Genomic DNA, 18,370 nt, shown 5'->3' with positions numbered 1-18,370 from the left:
TGACCAAGAAGAGTTTGGGAATAAAATGTGATTTGTAATTTTTATTTTTCCACATGACTAAGGTTTTCGCCTTAGTAAGCTGAAGGAGTGGACATGAAATAAAAAAGCAAGCTAGCAGTTAACAGTTTGGACACTCGCTTTACATTGTTGCTTTAATGTGTTGTAAAGTGGTAGTCAATTAAATTGTAGATTTGTCCATGAACTGATTCTAATTCACCAGATGTCCATACTTCGGAACTCCCAGAAGGCAAACTGACATCCATCAAAACTATTTTGAGTCTGAAGGTTGTGTGTTCAAGTCACAGTCTAGATTGGATTGTGGGCTAGCACTAATTTATTCTGCTCAATCAGCTAACTTAGCCAAACTCAAAACCTTGCTTTTTGGTGTGGAGTTTGCCTGCTCACTGGATAAACTCATTCACTCGTGAGTAGCCAGTATTGGTGGCAGTTAAGTTGTGGATTTAGGAGGAAAATACAGAAGATACACAGTTATCATTACATGATGCTGGAAGATACTGCCTGAAATTTCTATGTTACCCTTGCTTTTTAAAGTAAAATATAATCATGTCATTTTATCTTATTTCAGTACAATAAGATACTTAGTAAACATGGAGATCCTTTCTACGAGGCACAGGAGAACCATAACTTGATTGGTGTGGCCAATGTCTTCTTGGAGTGCCTTTTCCATGATGTGAAACTTCAGTATGCTGTTCCTATTATCAGCCAGCAGGGGGAGGTGAGAGTTGACAGAAAGAAAGTATATGAGTCCCTTGACATATCTGAAACTGTTAAATCAGCTGAAGAAGGGCTCATGCCCGAAACGTTGATTCTCCTGCTCCTTGGATGCTGCCTGACCTGCTGCGCTTTTCCAGCAACACATTTTCAACCCTGAAACTGTTAAATGTTTGGTATTTTAGAACTTTAGGCAAAAGATTAAAGTGACCCCTACATTGCTGTATTTTTTTATATATCATGTCGGCTGCAGTATATCAAATTACCAAACAGCACATTTACCAAATGGCCTGATAAAATCTGAAGGAGATCTGTGACATTGTTAAAGGTTTCTGACTTCTTTCTTCAATCTAGGTTGCTGGCCGTCTCCATGTGGAAGTGATGCGGGTTAGTGGTGTGGTTCCAGAGCGTCCAGATGGTGGAGACGATTCTTCAGAGAACTCGAGTGGAAGTTATGAAGTCATGGATAATAATGGTGAGGTTGTGCACATGGCAAAGAAACTGACCTGCAGGGTAAGTAAGAATAAAGCTGTTGATCATTGAGTAACTTTAGAAAGATTAAGTCACAAACCAAAAACATCTGGTGGTCTTGTTAGGAGCATAATTCATCACTTGACAATTCTTTTTCTAAGGGCATTAAATATAAAGTTATAATAAAGATTTCTTTTAAAAAATACATTTTCAACCTTAACACGCAATTAAGAAATAAGTATAGAAATGACACCACTCACAATTTTCTTAAATAAAATTACTTTTTAAGGATTTAAGTTTCTGTTTGGTTAAAGAGAATAATATGTTCCTTGATGTTTAGACCCCTTCTCTTCCTCTTCCTACATGGTTACATTTAGTTAAAATTAGAATGACCTGAATTAAATGCGATTTGAGAGATTTTATACGGGCAGTTGCACAAATGCAGAAGATGGCCAGTGTACCTATCAATATTATTAAGTTACTAGCTCATAGCTGTGTGCATGCTTTTTATTTCTCTTAACACATTGGGAGTGCAAGATCATGTCTCAGCTAACTATGAGGCCTACCAGTAAAGAAGTCTGATGTGAGATTTGTTCTTTCTGAAAAACAAATCCAGAATTTTCAAATGCTTATGAGAAATTCCCAATTTGGAAACAAATGCTGCTTATAATTCTATAATTGAGGCATTCAAGAGGGCATTAGATTGTCATTTGAATAGGAGCATTGCGCAAGGGTATAAGGAAAAGACAGGAGAATGGCACCATGTCATAATGTTTATATGATCACTTGTGCAGATATGATGGGCCACATTGCTGTCTTCTATATGGTAACCCTTCTGTGATTCTGTAAACAATGCCATTGGAGATTTGTTATTTATGTTGATAAATGGTGGCTATTTCTTCAGGCTACATAATAAAGTATGAACATGTGCGTCACTTCAAAGTATGCATATAAATACTAGGAAGTGCTAGCAAAATGTTATATTTACGAGGGGAAAATATAATCCCTGTTGTATAAACGAACACATGATAAACTTGCTTCTTGAAAGGTTTAACAAAAATTCTGCACTGAAACTGAAACGGCGTGCCCTGGTGGCTCGTGGTTAGCAGTCCTGCCTCACAGCACCAAGGATGCAAGTTTGATCCCACCCTTGGGTGACTGTGGAGTTTGCACATTCTCCTTGCGTCTGCATGGGTTTCCTCTGGGAACGCCGGTTTCCTCTGGGAACGCCAGTTTCCTCCCACAGTCCAAGGATATGCAAGTTAGGTGGATTGACCATGCTAAATTGTCCATAGTGTCCACAGGCATGCAGAGTAGGTTGACTAACCATGGAAAAGGCAGGATTATAGGAATAGGATAGGAGAATGAGTTTAAGTGGGATGCTGTTTGGCAGGTTGGTGTGAACTCGATGGGCCAAATGGCTTGCTTCTAAGCTGTAGGGTTTCTGTGATTCCCTTGGAATTGTGCCTATTCAGGGTATAATAGTTCCTGTTACATGAGCAGCTTCTAAAGCTCCTACTTTATCTCAACAGGTAAAGATAATAGAAGCAACAGGACTTCCCCTCAATCTCTCAAATTTTGTATTCTGTCAGTACATCTTTTGGGATCACTCTGACCAAACAGTTGCACCTCCAATGGTCAATCCAGATATGCCATCTATCAAAAACAAGCCCGTTGAGTACACTGTGACATTTGACCACAGTAAGGTGAGCAAGTTCCCAGCTAAATGTCTTCACTTTGTGCTGAATATAACCTCAAGAAACAATAATAGTTTTATAACTTAATTCCCTCAAAGAACTATCTAAAAAACAATGTTCTTTTGTGCAAATGTCGGTGCATCATTTCAGGATTTTATTGTGCACGTTACGGAGGAGTTTCTGGAGTTTATTTCTGATGGTGCTCTTGCAATTGAAGTCTGGGGCCATCGATGTGCAGGGAATGGTCGGACTACCTGGGCAGTTGATGCACTACAAGCAAAAACACGCACACTCTGTGACAGGTACAGAGAGCATCCTTTTGACATGAGAGCAACATAGTTTAAAATTCTTGAACTCTTACATCATCCTGTTTAGTTATTTGGTTCTGTTAATTTTATGTAGTGATGCTGATACCCAGATAACCCAATATCAATTCAAAGTATTTTACTCATAGTATGCCAGGTATTGTTGGGTGAATCTATTATTTTACATCTGGAATGTTATTTATGTCTCCGGTAAATCCTTATAGATGATGTAGGTTTTCAGTTGTGACCAGTAAAGAAATCCCTGAATTTCTCTCTGGTAATTTTGCTTTCCACCTCGTTTTTTTTCCTGTTATCCAGTATTTCTTTCTTGGGTGTGTGTTGTCACCCACCCAACTTCTCCACAACTCATTAAATGACTGGAGCATCTGATGCTACCATTCAAAACATTTACAGTACTGCTGTTGGTTAGCAATATTTACTGAAGCAGACTTGTTGAACCTCACCCAGTTAGTGTACACTGTGTTTCTGTTCTCTCAAATCTGGAATGTATGTAAAGTAGCTCTCTCTTTAATCTCATTTTTGATATTTTATCTTTATCAACTATAACCAAAGTCACACAAAGGGAATATTGTTTTTTTTGTATAAGGATCTGTGTAAGGAAAGGGCAGTGGTCAGCTCTGCAGCAAGCTGAGCTAAGCAGTTTTAGTTCAGCCTTGAAATGGTGAGAAGTTCAACAGGGAGCTGTGTGGAAACTCGCTCTAACTCTCTCTCACTCTCTGGCTTTCTCTTGTTCTCGCTCTCGCTCTCGCTCTCGCTCTCTTGCTCGCGCTCCCTCACCCTCTCTCTCTCTCTCTCTCTCTCTCTGTCCTTCAACGTCAACCTGTAAGCATGTGTTCCATTTATGCTAGTGTTGAAGGGAGTTTGCTTATTGGGACGTTGCGTATATTCGGAACAGCATCATTAAGTCTAGTTGGATAGACCCAGTTCTGTAGGGGTTCTCATTCTGTTCTTTGTATTTCATTCTGTAATTTTCACTGTACACTTACTGAAACACGTTGCAAACTTCTGGTCTGGGGCTGTCTGCTTAAGAATGGTTTGAGTGATATGGCCAGTCCATAACAACAGCAATATCAGGAACATTTTCTTTTTATTCAGTCATTGGACGTGGGCCTTGCTAACTGGGCGTTTATTGTCCATTCCTAGTAGTTGTTCTTGAGAAGGTGATGGTGAGCTGCTTTCTTGAACCCCTGGCATCCATTTATCACTGTGTTTGACTTTTTGCTGATACAGATGGAGTGAAGTCACACGCAGGATTGAGATGTGGATCTCTGTGCAAGAATTGAATGAAATGGGAGAGTACACATCAGTGGAATTGACTCAAGCCAAGGATGTCAATACTGGGGGTGTTTTCCAGATTCGACAGGTACCTGAAAATATTGGCAATCGGGGGAAAGGTTATGTTATATCCAACTTGTGTAGACTGTGAAAGATAACATTGTACCTCCACAAAGGAAAGAATGTCAAATGTGCTGAGCTCAAGCTAATGATAGCGATCCCTTTATCTTCTGTTTTTACATCATTTAATTATTGTGTTCAAGCAAGTATTAAAATTTTGCATGATTGTCATCCAGTTTTCTGTGGTATTTAAACTTGTGAAACAAGTTTAGGTTGTTCCCCAATTTAAAGGTGCCAAATGAATGATATGTGTTTATACTTTGAATTTTCCATGCTTAATTTATTGCTTTTCATTTAAATGTCTGTGGAATAGTACAGTGGAGCATCATTTAGTATGTTTGCAAATTTAGCGATGGATATGTTGTGTACTTTCTCTCATGTATTCCTTAGTTAAATTTGAGTCTAACATGTTTGGTGTGTTTATGTTCAGGGTCAATCTCGTAGGATTGAAGTTACTGTTAAACCTGTTCAGCACTCTGGGACACTGCCACTTATGGTGGAAGCAATTTTGTCTGTTTCTGTAGGATGTATTACAGCCAGGTCCATTAAATTACAGAGACCTTTGGATAGTTACCAGGTAAGGGACATGCTTAGACCTTTTTGAAGGACAATTACAGAACTCCAGTCACATTGCTGAGAACATATTACAATTCTGAAGCAGATCCAAGACTTTTGAGCATTTTCATAAAATTTGTATTGGTCCAATAAATCTTGAGGGGCAAGTGAATACACTCAGCAATTTGTCTCAACTTTTATCAAACTTTTGAGGGATTTGAGGAATAAGGTTGAAATTAAGAAAATCATTGTTAGAAAGCTAATTATTTGTCTACTGAAGTATTTTTTCATTCCATACAACTTTTGTGTGTTTAGTAGTGTACTGAATTCTGCTGCTTTTTGTGTCAGTGGATATGCGACTGTTTCATACTAAATATTTACTCAATCGCAGGATGCTGACAAAATATCAGTAGGAACAGAGATGGTAGATCTAATCATTGGGTGAAAATTGATGGGCAGGATGTACTGGATAAATTGGCTATACTTAGAGAAGGTAAATCACCTGGTCCCAGAAGATGTGCATCCCTGGTTGAGAAAGATCATTGGCGGTGGAGTTTGTAGAAGGTTTTGGCATAACCTTCTAATCTTTCCTAGGTACTGGGGAGGTGCTGGAAGATTGGAATGTGATGCACTTATTGCAAAACTGTCACTGCATTCATAGTTCATGACTGATTGTCCCTGCTGATTACACTTGCAGGAAGTGCACCCATCTCCAGCTCCTCCAAAACTGTGTTAGGGAACTGGAGCGGGAGCTGGAGTTGGATGAACTTGGGATCATTCGGGAGGCAGAGGGGGTCATAGTTCGGAGCTTTAGGGAAGTAGTAACTCCAAAGATTGTAGACAGATGGGTGACAGTGAGGGGGACTGGAGGAAGCAGCCAGTGCAGGGACCCCCTGCGGCCGTTCCCCTCAAGAACAAGTATACCGTTTTGGATACTTGGGGGGGATTTTTATGTCCTCGTGTGCAGGAATAGTGCCAGAAGACTGGAGGATAGCAAATGTGGTTCTCTTGTTCAAGAAGGGGAGTAGGGATAACCCTAGTAACTATACGCCGGTGAGCCTCACTTCTGTTGTGGGCAAAGTCTTAGAGAGAATTGTAAGGGATAGGATTTATGAACATCTGGATAGGAATAATGTGATTAAGGAATAGTCAGCATGGTTTTGTGAAGGGCAGATCGTGCCTCACAAACCTTACTGAATTCTTTGAGAAGGTGACTAAGGAGGTGGACGAGGGGAAAGCGGTAGATGTGGTGTATATGGATTTTAGTAAGGCGTTTGATAAGGTTCCCCATGGTAGGCTACTGCAAAAAATTCGGAGGTATGGCATTGAGGGCGAGTTGGAGGTTTGGATTAGGAATTGGCTGGCTGGAAGAAGACAGAGGGTAGTAGTTGATGGTAAAGGTTCATCTTGGAGTGCAGTTACCAGCGGTGTTCCGCAAGGATCTGTTTTGGGACCATTGCTGTTTGTCATTTTTATAAATGACCTGGAGGAGGGGCTAGAAGGTTGGGTGAGCAAGTTTGCAGATGATACGAAAGTCGCTGGAGTTGTTGACAGTGAGGAAGGATGTGTCAGGTTACAGTGGGATATAGATAAGCTGCAGAGCTGGGCTGAAAGGTGGCAAATGAAGTTCAATGTGGGCAAGTGTGAGGTGATTCACTTTGGTATGAGTAACAAAAAAATGGGGTACTGGGCTAATGGTCGAATACTTGGTAGTGTGGATGAGCAGAGAGATCTTGGTGTCCATGTACACAGATCTCTGAAAGTTGCCACCCAAGTAAATAGTGCAGTGAAGAAGGCATATGGCGTACTGGCTTTTATTGGTAGAGGAATTGAGTTCCGGAGTCCTGAGGTCATGTTGCAGTTGTATAAGACTCTGGTGCGGCCGCATCTGGAGTATTGTGTGCAGTTTTGGTCGCCATACTATAGGAAGGATGTGGAGGCACTGGGACGGGTGCAGAAGAGGTTTACCAGGATGTTGCCTGGTATGGTAGGAAGATCGTATGAGGAAAGGCTGAGGCACTTGGGGCTGTTTTCATTGGAGAAAAGAAGGTTTAGGGGTGACTTGATAGAGGCGTACAAGATGATTAGGGGTTTAGATAGGGTTGGCCATGAGAACCTTTTTCCATGTGGAGGTTGGTATAGGACAGATGTTAGGGGTAGATTCTTTACTCAGCAAGTCGTGAGTTCATGGAATGTCCTGCCAGTAGCAGTGATGGACTCTCCCTCTTTATGGGCATTTAAACAGGCATTGGATAGGCATATGGAGGATAATGCTGGATTAGTGGTGCTGGAAGAGCACAGCAGTTCAGGCAGCATCCAACGAGCAGCGAAATCGACGTTTCAGGGTAGTAGTTGATGGTAAAGGTTCATCTTGGAGTGCAGTTACCAGCTCGTTGGATGCTGCCTGAACTGCTGTGCTCTTCCAGCACCACTAATCCAGTATTTGGTTTTCAGCATCTGCCGTCATTGTTTTTACCTTATATGGAGGATAATGGGCTAGTGTAGGTTAGGTGGGCTTGGATCGGCGCAACATCGAGGGCCAAAGGGCCTGTACTGCGCTGTATTTTCTATGTTCTATGCTTGGTCAATTTAGTGTCAGTGGTGGGTTTGGTTTTAGACACGAGAATTATGGATTGATTTTTTTTTAAATTAAGTTTGAGAAGATTGGTGAAGGGAATGGAAAAGATGTTGCCTATATTGATTTTATGAAAACATTTAACGTGCCACATAAAAAGTTGATTGATTGTCTTATTCCACAAGGCACAATTTTTTCAATGTCAGATAAATTGAATAAAGAAGGGAAAACAGTAAGTACTGAGTTTTTTCAGACTGGGGGCAAGAAGATAGGCTATTTCCTAAGGGTTAGTTGAGGGACTTTTTTTTTTCCTTTAAATATTAAAAAATGACAACTGTGAAATTGCAAAATTTGCTGATTGTATCAAACTTGAAGGTGTGCCCAACAGTGAGGATTAGACTAATCAACTACAAGAGGTCATAGATAAGCTAGCAGAAGGGGCAGATTGAATGTAATATGCATAAGTGATGCATTTTGGCAGAAGAATGGGATAAGGCAGTGTTTTCAATGGTGTACAGGGAGGAAGGAACCTGATTATTAATGTGAAAAGTTCTTTGAACGTGACAAATGTTGTGAGCTTTATAGATTTTGGGCCACATAAATACAGCTAATGTATAACATAGCTATTCTGAATCTTTATAAAGCTCAAGATAGAATGTAATGAGTTTACTGTGGAGGGGTGCAAAGGTCACTGAAAGTCTGCACGGAAGATTTATCAGGATGGTTCCATGAATGAAGAAGGATTTTAGCTGAAAGGTTAAGTTGCAGAAAATGTTTTATTGTTAAAATATAGTAGCACTGATCTCTACCCTTCTCTTCTGGATTATCTCCATGTCCATAAATCACAATCCTTTTGGGAAAAATCCAGGTGTGAGTTTTTTTTTCCCAATTATCTTTGAGGATAGGAGAAGGTATCTTCTAATCAGATTGTTCAGTGATGTTATTACACACCCCTGAAGCAGGTGGGATTCGAACTCTTGGTTCAGAGGTATGGACGTAACCAGTGCATCACAGGAGCCCCTTAATATCCCAGCTCTTTTGCAAAAAAGCACTCTTGCACAAAATGGTTTTATTTTTCCATTACCAAATCACCCCTGGTATTTTTAATCTACAGTTAGTTCTCCTGTAATGCAATAGTTGCATTCTTAACGCGATATCATCTTATAGAAAATTGCACAATGGAACTGATAGGGTATATCGGAAAAGTTAAGGGTTAGGAACTCCAGTTTAGTGAACCTGTCCATTTATGGTGAGTTACAGAAATGCCAACTTCGTACAAGGGAAATTTCCCAATAATTGTTTTATTCCACTTATAGGGTGAAGTTTATCCAGAACCTGACTCTGCCATTAAACTTTGAAACTTCTGGAAGGTTTTCTTTTTGGCATGAGTAAAATCTCTTTCTTTGAGGGGGTGGCTAAAGGGCTGGGAAGCTCTGAGTATTTGGAGGTTTTGATGGGTCTCAGGTTTTTCTCTCTCTCTCTTTCTCTCTCTCTCTTTCTTTCTTCCAGCCCCTTTGCCCCCACACCCCAAACTCTGTGCATGATGATCCCAGCAAAATATTCAAATGTTTGCCTACCCACCTTAGTTGCAGATCGAAGCAAAAGAAATACACACACAGACGGCAATCTTTTGCAATACCTGGGCCAGTGGAATAAATCCCAGCTGGCTGCTAATACATGGGATGGATTCACCTAACAGCAAATTGGAGATGGTTTTATATATGAAAAAAACTGCAAATCCCGTTACTGCTAAATTGTGCTCACGCAATGGGCATTTTCGGAAAACTACCTGTATTAACCCTCACCAGTACAGTAAATCACCGCTGTTTTCCAGTTGATTAATATACATGCAAAGCATGGTAATGGTAATGCAGACCATCAAAAGTGATGGAGAGGTTTGGTGAGAAAGGAGAAGAGGGCGAAATCTCAGGTTTTTTTTGTATCCAGAAGTGTTACCCCACACAGCTGTTTGGTTACTTTTTTCCCTTCACCAAGTCACTGAGGTAGAAATCCCAGCTCTTTTAAACTTCACCTATTTTTCAAATCAACCCATTGAGCGATGTTATTACCCACACCTTCTGGTGCAGGTGGAACTTGAACTCAGGTACCTGGTCCAGGAGTCGAGATACTATTCCTGTGCAGCAAGAGCCCCAAATTCCAGCTCTTAAATACACAACCAGGAGCATCATATGCTCTCAATTATCTCTGAAGCTATTCTGTTTGCCCATAAATGGGACCTGAGTTTCTAATATTGTCAGTAATAACTTTGAACCTGCTACCTATTAGAGTGGTGGAAACAAAAATGACAATTTCAAAAGAAAATTGGATGAACAGAGAGAAAAGTTAAACTTGCAGATTGGATTATGCTACCGAGGGGTGCCATAAACTGGCAGAATGGCCTCATTCTATATTGACTCTGTTTACTATCCAAGTCATGTAACTCACCTGAAACCGACAGGTTTGCTAAACTGGAGTTCCTAACCCTTAATTTTTCCATATATCCCATCAGTTCCATTGTGTGATTTTCTACAATACGATAACGCATAAGAATGCAACTATTGCGTTTAAATTAGATTCCCTACAGTATGGAAACAGGCCCTTCAGTCCAACAAGTCCACACCGACCCTCTGAAGAGTAACCCACCCAGTCCCATTTCCCTCTGACAAATGCACCTAACACTCTGGGCAATTTAGCATGGCCAATTCACCTGACTTGCACATCTTTGGACAGTGGGAGGAAACCGGAGCACCCGGGCGAAACCCACACAGACACGGGGAGAATGTGCAAATTCCACACAGACAGTCGCCCGAGGCCAGAATCGAACCTGGGACCCTGTAGTTGTGAGGCAGCAGTGCTAACCACTGAGCCACCGTACTACCCCAAACTAACTATAGATTTAAAACTACCACAGGTAATTTGGTAATAGAAAAATAAAACCATTTTGTACAAAAGAGCTGGGATATTTAAAACCTTATTGGTTTTAAAATAGTCCAACCTAGTCCATCTATTATGTATGTCCCTCAACTTTTGAATTTTCTTTTTAGCCGTCAGTCTCTTCTCATGTTCTGTCTTTGGCCTTCCAATTTACTTTCTGAATCCCATCTAAATCTTTTTGTTCCATCTCATTCTCATTATATTATCAATCTGGTATCAGTCATACACACCTTTTTTGTACTTTGCTATCCGCTTTGTCATTTTTAGAGCTATAGTTTTGCTTTCCTGACTTTCAGCCCTATGGGAATGTACTTAATTGTACTAGAACAACCTGTTTAAAGGCAATCCATTTGTTCTGGTATAGCTTGTCTGCAAATCTTCAATTCCCATTTACAAAGACCAACTGAAACCTGTCCTCCTCCAATTCCCCATCTTTTCCCATAGACAAATGATCGCAATTCGCGAAATGATCTTTCACATGGTCCAATTCACCCATTTGAAGTAACATTCATGCTACATAAATGCCAGTTAATGACTATCTCCAATAAGAGACAATATAATCAATACCCCATAAGATTGAATCCCCAATGAAGTAACCATTGACCAGGAACCGAACGAGACCAGCGACAAAAATATAATGAGCAAATCAGAGGGTAGGAGTACTGCAGCAAGTAATTCACCTCATAACTCACCAAAGCCTGTCCACTGTCAACAAGGCTGTAGTGAGGAGTGTGATGGAGTAATTGCTGCTTGCCAAATGAGTGCAGCTTCATTGACACAATCCAGGATAATGTATATTGGTACAACGTGCATGAACACCCACTCCCTCCACCACTAATGTTCAATAGCAGCAGTGTGTACTACCTACAAGATGCACAAACACTGCACAAATTCACCAAAGCTCTTTGTTCAGCACCGTTCAAACCCACAATCGCTGCCAACTCAAAGTATGAGGTCAGCAGATCCATGACAACACAACCATCCACAAGTTCCCCTCTAAACCATTCACCATCACACATGCAAATATGTTCCCATTACTTTAGTATCACTGGTCAAAATCCTGCAATTCCCTCCCGATTGAAACTCATTGTAGGTTGACCCTACAGCACATGGATTACAGTGGTTCAAGAAGGCAGCTAACCGTCACCTTCTCAAAGACAACTGGGGACAGGCAATAAATGCTGGTCCAGCCAGTAATACCTATGTCCCATGAGTGAATAAGGGCTAAAATTTGATCCAGGAAGTCCCGTTCCTTATTGAACTGGAAACATACTGACTGGGAAATTCTCCTGAGCATGCTTTGGGGGAAACATTTTTTTCCACTCTCTGCCTTTTATATCGTTAACATCAAATTGTATTTAAATTAAGTTTTTCTGTTGTTACTACTCCCTCGCTTTTACACCTATATATTTACTGTTCTATATTGTTCCCATTATTTGGTGAATTTTAGATTCGATCTACTAATGTAATTGTATCTCTGCTGTTTCCCAATTTCAAGAGTTTATCGCACTGCAGAAGTTAAATATGTTCTTTAATTAATATTTAACCTCTCCTCCTTTGTTTCCCTCCATAACTTTATTGAACACCTTTTCTATCCAAGAATGCTTAGTGCTCAGTCTTACCTTTTTTTTTGATGTGGGTCTCTTGTTACAACCACATGATCATATACCCACATTGTTTGCAGCTCACTAACATATGTAGTCCACTTTATTAATCTAATTTCAACCGTACTACATTTCCCCTCATTCTGACGCAACCTTAGTGTTTTTAACTCCACTGCTTTCTGCGTTTCTTAATTTGCCCGATCCAGTGTGCACCATATTTCTCATTTCTGTTGCTACATCTTGAATTCCATTCCCCGACCAAGTTAATTTACAACATCTCCAACAGCTCTCAGAACTAGACCACTGGTAGTTCTGTTGAAGTGCAAACCATCTGATCTTTTAAGGTTCTACCTGTCCCAGTGTATCGGAAACTTGAAGTCCCTATTCATGCACATCACTCCACCTCCCATGTGCTCTTTCCCCCAGTTTCTATATTCATGTGTGTGTGGCAGCCGGAGTAATCCAGAAGATTTTTACGTTTTGAGGTCCTGCTTGCTTATTGCTTTCCTAACTCCTTAAAATTAGTCTGCGAACCTCGTCACTCTTTTTATTATTGTTATTTGATGTTCGTATTGATCTGCATAATGACCATAGACAATTCATCATTGCCCCTGAAAGTACAGTAGAAGCCCCCTGTAATCCCGGATTCGATTTCTCTGGTTTCAGTTATTAGCGGTTTACCCTGGCCTGAAAATATTACATGGAACATACCAGAAATAATTTGAGGGGGCTGTTGGGGAGGTACGTTTCCCATGTAAATGATAGGGTTTGCTACTATCCACAATTTCCAGCATCAGTGGTAGACCTTCTATTAGGTTAGATTCCCTACAGTGTGGAAACAGGCCCTTCGGCCCAACCAGTCCATACCGACCCTCCGAAGAGCAATCCACCCAGACCCATTTCCCTCTGACTAATGCACCTAATACTATGGGCAATTTAGAATGGCCAGTTCACCAATATTGTGCAGCCTCTCAGTGATGTCTCTGACACTGGGGAAGCAACATGCCAGCCTGGATTCTGAACTGCTGCAACAGCACCTGGCTTCTCCTAACAACAGAATCCTCAATCACTATTGCTTTCCCATCTTCCTTTTAGTTCTCTGTACAGCTGAGCAGCCATGATACATAAAATTGTCTAGGTTATACTGCCCAGAGTAACCATCTCCCTGATCAATATTCAGAATCGAATGTAAATTGGAGAACAAGTTGCAGTTGTGCCTCCTGCATTTATCTTCCTGTTCTCCTTGATGGTCTGGTGTTCAACTTAATTCCTTTATCCCTTGAACATTGAATTTGCAGGATGGCTGCATCACTGCAGATACACCACACTGAAACCAACTGCTGCTCAAGATCCAAAATCTGGAGATTGAGCTGCTCCAGCTGGCAAGAATTCTCGCAAGTGAGAAGCATCCTGAGTTTTCCCACATGGGCCATGATGTGCCCTCCCGTGCCTCAAACATCAAAACAAACTGAGCCCATTTAATAAAATGAGTGTACAAAGAGGTCTCAATTTGTTGTCATGATTTGGAGGTGCCAGTGTTGGATTGGGGTGTACAAAATTAAAAATCACACAACACCAGGTTATCGTCCAACAGGTTTAATTAGAATCACTAACGTTTGGAGCACTGCTCCTTCAGGTGGTTGTGGAGTACACAATTGTAAGACACAGAATTTATAGCAAAAGTTTACAGTGTGATGTAACTTAAATTATACATTGAAAAAGACCTTGATTGTTTGTTAAGTCTCTCATCTGTTGGAATGACCATGATAGTTTCACTTCTTTCATGTGTAAATCACAAAACTTTTTTCAAAAGTTACATTCTCCGGTTAACTGTAACAACTGGTGTCAGCGCAGATAAGATATTGAGATGGTGACAGTGTTAGCCCCTGTGTTCCCTCTCTGTACCATTATGTTTAGACTGATTCTAATCTAAAAAGTGAGGTAACAGAATCTTACATGGATTCATAGTTTTTCAGCAAAAGTACAATGTAACTCTGCAAGTACAAATTCACCCCACAAACATATATATGCATATGTATGTGTCTGGGGTGGGGGTTTGTGAGTGTCTGTGAGAGTATGTGTGTCTGTGTGAGTGTAAAGTGATCTAAGTCTGTGAGAGGGTGGGTGTGTGTATAAAGTGGTCCCTTTATACCCTTTAGACCCCAGAACACACGACACACACGCTCTCGCTCTCTGACACTCACAACCCCCTGCCCCAGACACACGCATTTGTGGAGTGAATTTGTACTTGCAGAGTCTCTTCTGCTCAAAAACAGCATGAATCCATGTAAGACTCTGTTAACTCACTTTTTAGATTAGAATCAGTCTAAACATAATGGTACAGAGAGGGAACACAGGGGCTAACACTGTCACCATCTCAATATCTTGTCTGCGCTGACACCAGTTGTTACAGTTAACCTGAGAATGTAACTTTTGAAAAAAGTTTTGTGATTTACACATGAAAGAAGTGAAACTATCATGGTCATTCCAACAGATGAGAGACTTAACAAACAATCAAGGTCTTTTTCAATGTATAATTTCAGTTACATCCCACTGTAAACTTTTGCTATAACTCTGTGTCTTAGAATTGTGTACTTCACAACCACTTGAAGAAGGAGCGGCGCTCCAAAAGCTAGTGCTCCCGATTAAACCTGTTGGACAATAACCTGGTGTTGTGATTTTTAACTCTATTTATTGTGATTGTGCTGCTATTCTGAACAACACACTGGAGTTTTATAGCTAAATAGTTTAATGTGGTTTTGTTTGATCAATTGCTGTGGGGTCACTGGCAAAACTAAATTACATTTGAGTAATGAGCAAATGGCTTTAAAAATTATGTTTGGCTGTGTTTGAGTCATTGTATAATCTGCAGCTAGACCAGAGGTAGCCTGAAAAAGGATAATGTGGATTGTTGCATGATATAATTGAACTTTGCAAAATAGGAATCCATACATCATAAAGCAGGATTGGCTATCTAATTTAACTGGACTAGAAATAATAGGGAGAATGGTATGATGTAGCTCAATGGTGTTTCAGACACAAAATCCATGGGAAATAGCTATAGCAAGCCAATTTGCAAAGTCTGCCTGTGGTCAATGGAGAGAAAATGCTGCCTGAGGAGCCTAAATTATGATTAATGATGGTTCACTGCATAAAATGTTATGGTTGTGTTCACTATTGCTAGGGATGACCCAAGTGTCACTGCATCATATTACTGGCTGAGTTTGAAAAATGAAGATTGCTGCATGTTACTCTGGGGCCATGTTTGATGAATGAGGTGGGAATTCCTATATGTTGTATCTAGCCTGTGTTTGACTTCAGGGTCAACATAATTTTTTTTGAGAGCTGATCTCGAGATCATCTTAAGGGCTACAGTTTTTGTTTCTGGGCTCATTTTTCATTGTCACTAACTCCTTTATTAGATGGCAATATTATCTACGAACATTACCTTGTATTTTCATTTTTTTGGGGGGGAGCTTCAAATAAATAAATGAGCTCAAGTGCTGACGATTATGTATACGTTGAAATCTTCTACCTTAGAATTGATAAATTAACTTTAAAAATTCTTATCTATTAGAAATAAATAATGACTAATTATGCATTTACCAAACTATAAAGTTCACTGCATACCTTAAGTAAAAATGATGCAACATTAGTATTGATTGTGGGCGGCACGGTGGCACAGTGGTTAGCACTGCTGCCTCACAGCGCCTGAGACCCGGGTTCAATTCCCGCCTCAGGCGACTGACTGTGTGGAGTTTGCACGTTCTCCCCGTGTCTGCGTGGGTTTCCTCCGGGTGCTCTGGGTTCCTCCCACAGTCCAAAGATGTGCAGGTCAGGTGAATTGCCCGTAGTGTTAGGTAAGGGGTAAATGTAGGGGTATGGGTGTGTTGCGCTTCGGCAGGTCGGTGTGGACTTGTTGGGCCGAAGGGCCTGTTTCCACACTGTAATGTAATCAAATCTAATCAGAATTATCGTTTCTGTAACTAGGAAGTATGTAATTTGTAAATAGCCTCCTTTTGTAAAAAGAATTTGAATGTAAGATGCTGCCATTGAGGTAAACAATTTGTAGATTATCTGTTTCTTTTCATGTATAGTGGCCCAGAATAAATATTTAAAGTGCCAGCTAGCAGATTGGCTCCTTTTTGGAGAAAGTTCTCTTGAATGCCCTAACATGTTGAACGTAATAGTGTTTATAAATCTCAACAGACTAGTGTAGTGATTGGTAAAGTTACATGATATATAAAGACAATCATGTCGTTACAGTCATTAGAAGTTTAATTGATAATTGCAGTTTCTCATGCTACTCCCTATTTCTCTTCCTTGGCCTAAGGCTGGTACCCAGTCATGGTGCCGATGGACAGTCTCTTCACCGAATAGTGGCTTTGGTCTCAAATATGGTGACCTTGGTAACAACTGGCATAGCTCCTCATCCAACCACCAGCTCCTTCAATCTGTATCTGGAGGAGCAGCTAGAGTGGGAGGGAGGGAACCTATTTCTGGTGGAGCTGAGGCAGCCAGCATGGGAGAGACAGATCTTCTGATTGGGAGAGCAGATCCTCATTGATTTTGTCTCTGCCACCAGTGGAGTGATTTCTTTCATTGATTGTCCCCACAATTGAAAGTTTGGAGCTTTTTAGAAGTATTTATGGTAAAATTGATCCACCATCCTCCTGTATTTCCCTGTTGGATTGAATAAAGGGGACTTCTACATGATGCATTTTGCCTACATGAGATCAATGGTGATTGTTATGTGACATTTCTGCTCTCTGTTAAATCAGTGTGGCTTCTTATGTGCTGTATATGAGGAGTGTTTGAACAATGGGGTTTGCTGTATTGATATAGCAGGACTGTGTTTGAACAACAGGGTTTGCAACTTGGTATACCTCGGCTGTTTTTTGAACATTGAGGATTGCTCCATGGCATATGTGGGCTATTTTTGAAAAATGGGACTTACTGAATGATGGAACTGATAGAGAATTTTTGCTAATTGTACAGAAATGAACGTGTCCAGTTAGCAAGCAATAGAATGGAGGGATTGGACCTTTATTTTTATTAAATAATTGGTGATGGTTTCTCAGCTATTGCTTTGTTTGTATTCATATTGTGGAATTTAGGAATTTTCAAACCCTCATTTGAAAGAAAGTAATGGCTCTTTTCAGCACATCTATTTTGGTTTCAGTATTGTGATATGTTCTACTTTACAACAGAGTAGTATGAAGTCTAATAGCTTTTAAAGTGTTTACATCAATTTATTTGCATCTCATTCATATCCTGTTTCGGTTATTGCTAGCATAAATTTCTTGCATACATGTGTGAACTTCATCTTTATTCCTTTTGGCGTCCGTAACTTCAAAGGTAAAGCACAAAACCATGTACGTTTATTGTGAACAATGTAAACCTTGTGATAAAGTGACGTTTTTCTGAAATGTTTGCATCACAGTGTCTTTACTAAGTTTATTTTCTCCTGCCAGAAAGAGGAGGAGGAGGATATGGATAGTTATCAGGTATCGTTGCTATCATAAGTTATATATGGCATGAAGCACAACATTGGCCAGCATCAGCAACTGACTCGCAAATTATGTAATGGAGATGGAAAGTTTAGGTTTTAACAAGCCATAGTGTATTTTTGTGTATGCTTTTTCTAAACCATTCTGTTTTAACAATATGCAACTGTAATTATCTAAGATAAGTAGATGTCACATACACTACTTTACAGTGCTATCTCTTAATCATGCTTGAATTAACATTATTACTGTTGTTTGAAGCTATATCAATTCAAATATTTTCTTGATGTGTACAGGCATTAGCATCAGAAAGTTTAACTCATGGTGGGTTCGATGCATATAACATTTTGAGGAGGGTTAATAATAGCAATTAAATATTGGGTTGAACCAACTGTACCAGAGTAATCTTTGTCTGAATACATGCAGAAAAATGGAATGATCAGATCTGACTTCCATTTTCCACCTCCATGCCAAATAGAAGTATAGGAAATTTAGGCTGTGCTTTCTTGCCTTAGATTTGGCTGTAAATGGCAGCTTGTCACCTTATCAATTTTAGAAAATTACTTCAAATTTT

General features: G+C 40.1%; 1 protein-coding gene across 7 annotated transcripts in view; it reads left to right on the top strand.

Annotated features, from left to right (window-relative positions):
* Positions 1–18,370, top strand: part of kif13a (kinesin family member 13A) — a 319,077-nt gene that overhangs the window by 230,528 nt on the left and 70,179 nt on the right. For 4 of the 7 annotated variants that reach the window (XM_072560887.1, XM_072560886.1, XM_072560891.1 and 1 more), the window contains exons 20-26: positions 587–736; positions 1,087–1,245; positions 2,736–2,909; positions 3,051–3,202; positions 4,457–4,589; positions 5,052–5,198; positions 17,764–17,796. In XM_072560887.1, coding sequence (XP_072416988.1) covers positions 587–736; positions 1,087–1,245; positions 2,736–2,909; positions 3,051–3,202; positions 4,457–4,589; positions 5,052–5,198; positions 17,764–17,796 — 948 coding nt within the window. The remainder of the gene's footprint in view (positions 1–586; positions 737–1,086; positions 1,246–2,735; positions 2,910–3,050; positions 3,203–4,456; positions 4,590–5,051; positions 5,199–17,763; positions 17,797–18,370) is intronic. The other 3 variants (XM_072560889.1, XM_072560888.1, XM_072560892.1) reach the window with 1 other exon arrangement.

The sequence above is a fragment of the Chiloscyllium punctatum genome, chromosome 41 (assembly GCF_047496795.1).
Source record: "Chiloscyllium punctatum isolate Juve2018m chromosome 41, sChiPun1.3, whole genome shotgun sequence".
NCBI classification, from domain to species: Eukaryota; Metazoa; Chordata; class Chondrichthyes; order Orectolobiformes; family Hemiscylliidae; genus Chiloscyllium; species Chiloscyllium punctatum.
Note: the sequence above shows the minus strand (reverse complement) of the source record. Positions and strands in the feature narration are given on the sequence as shown.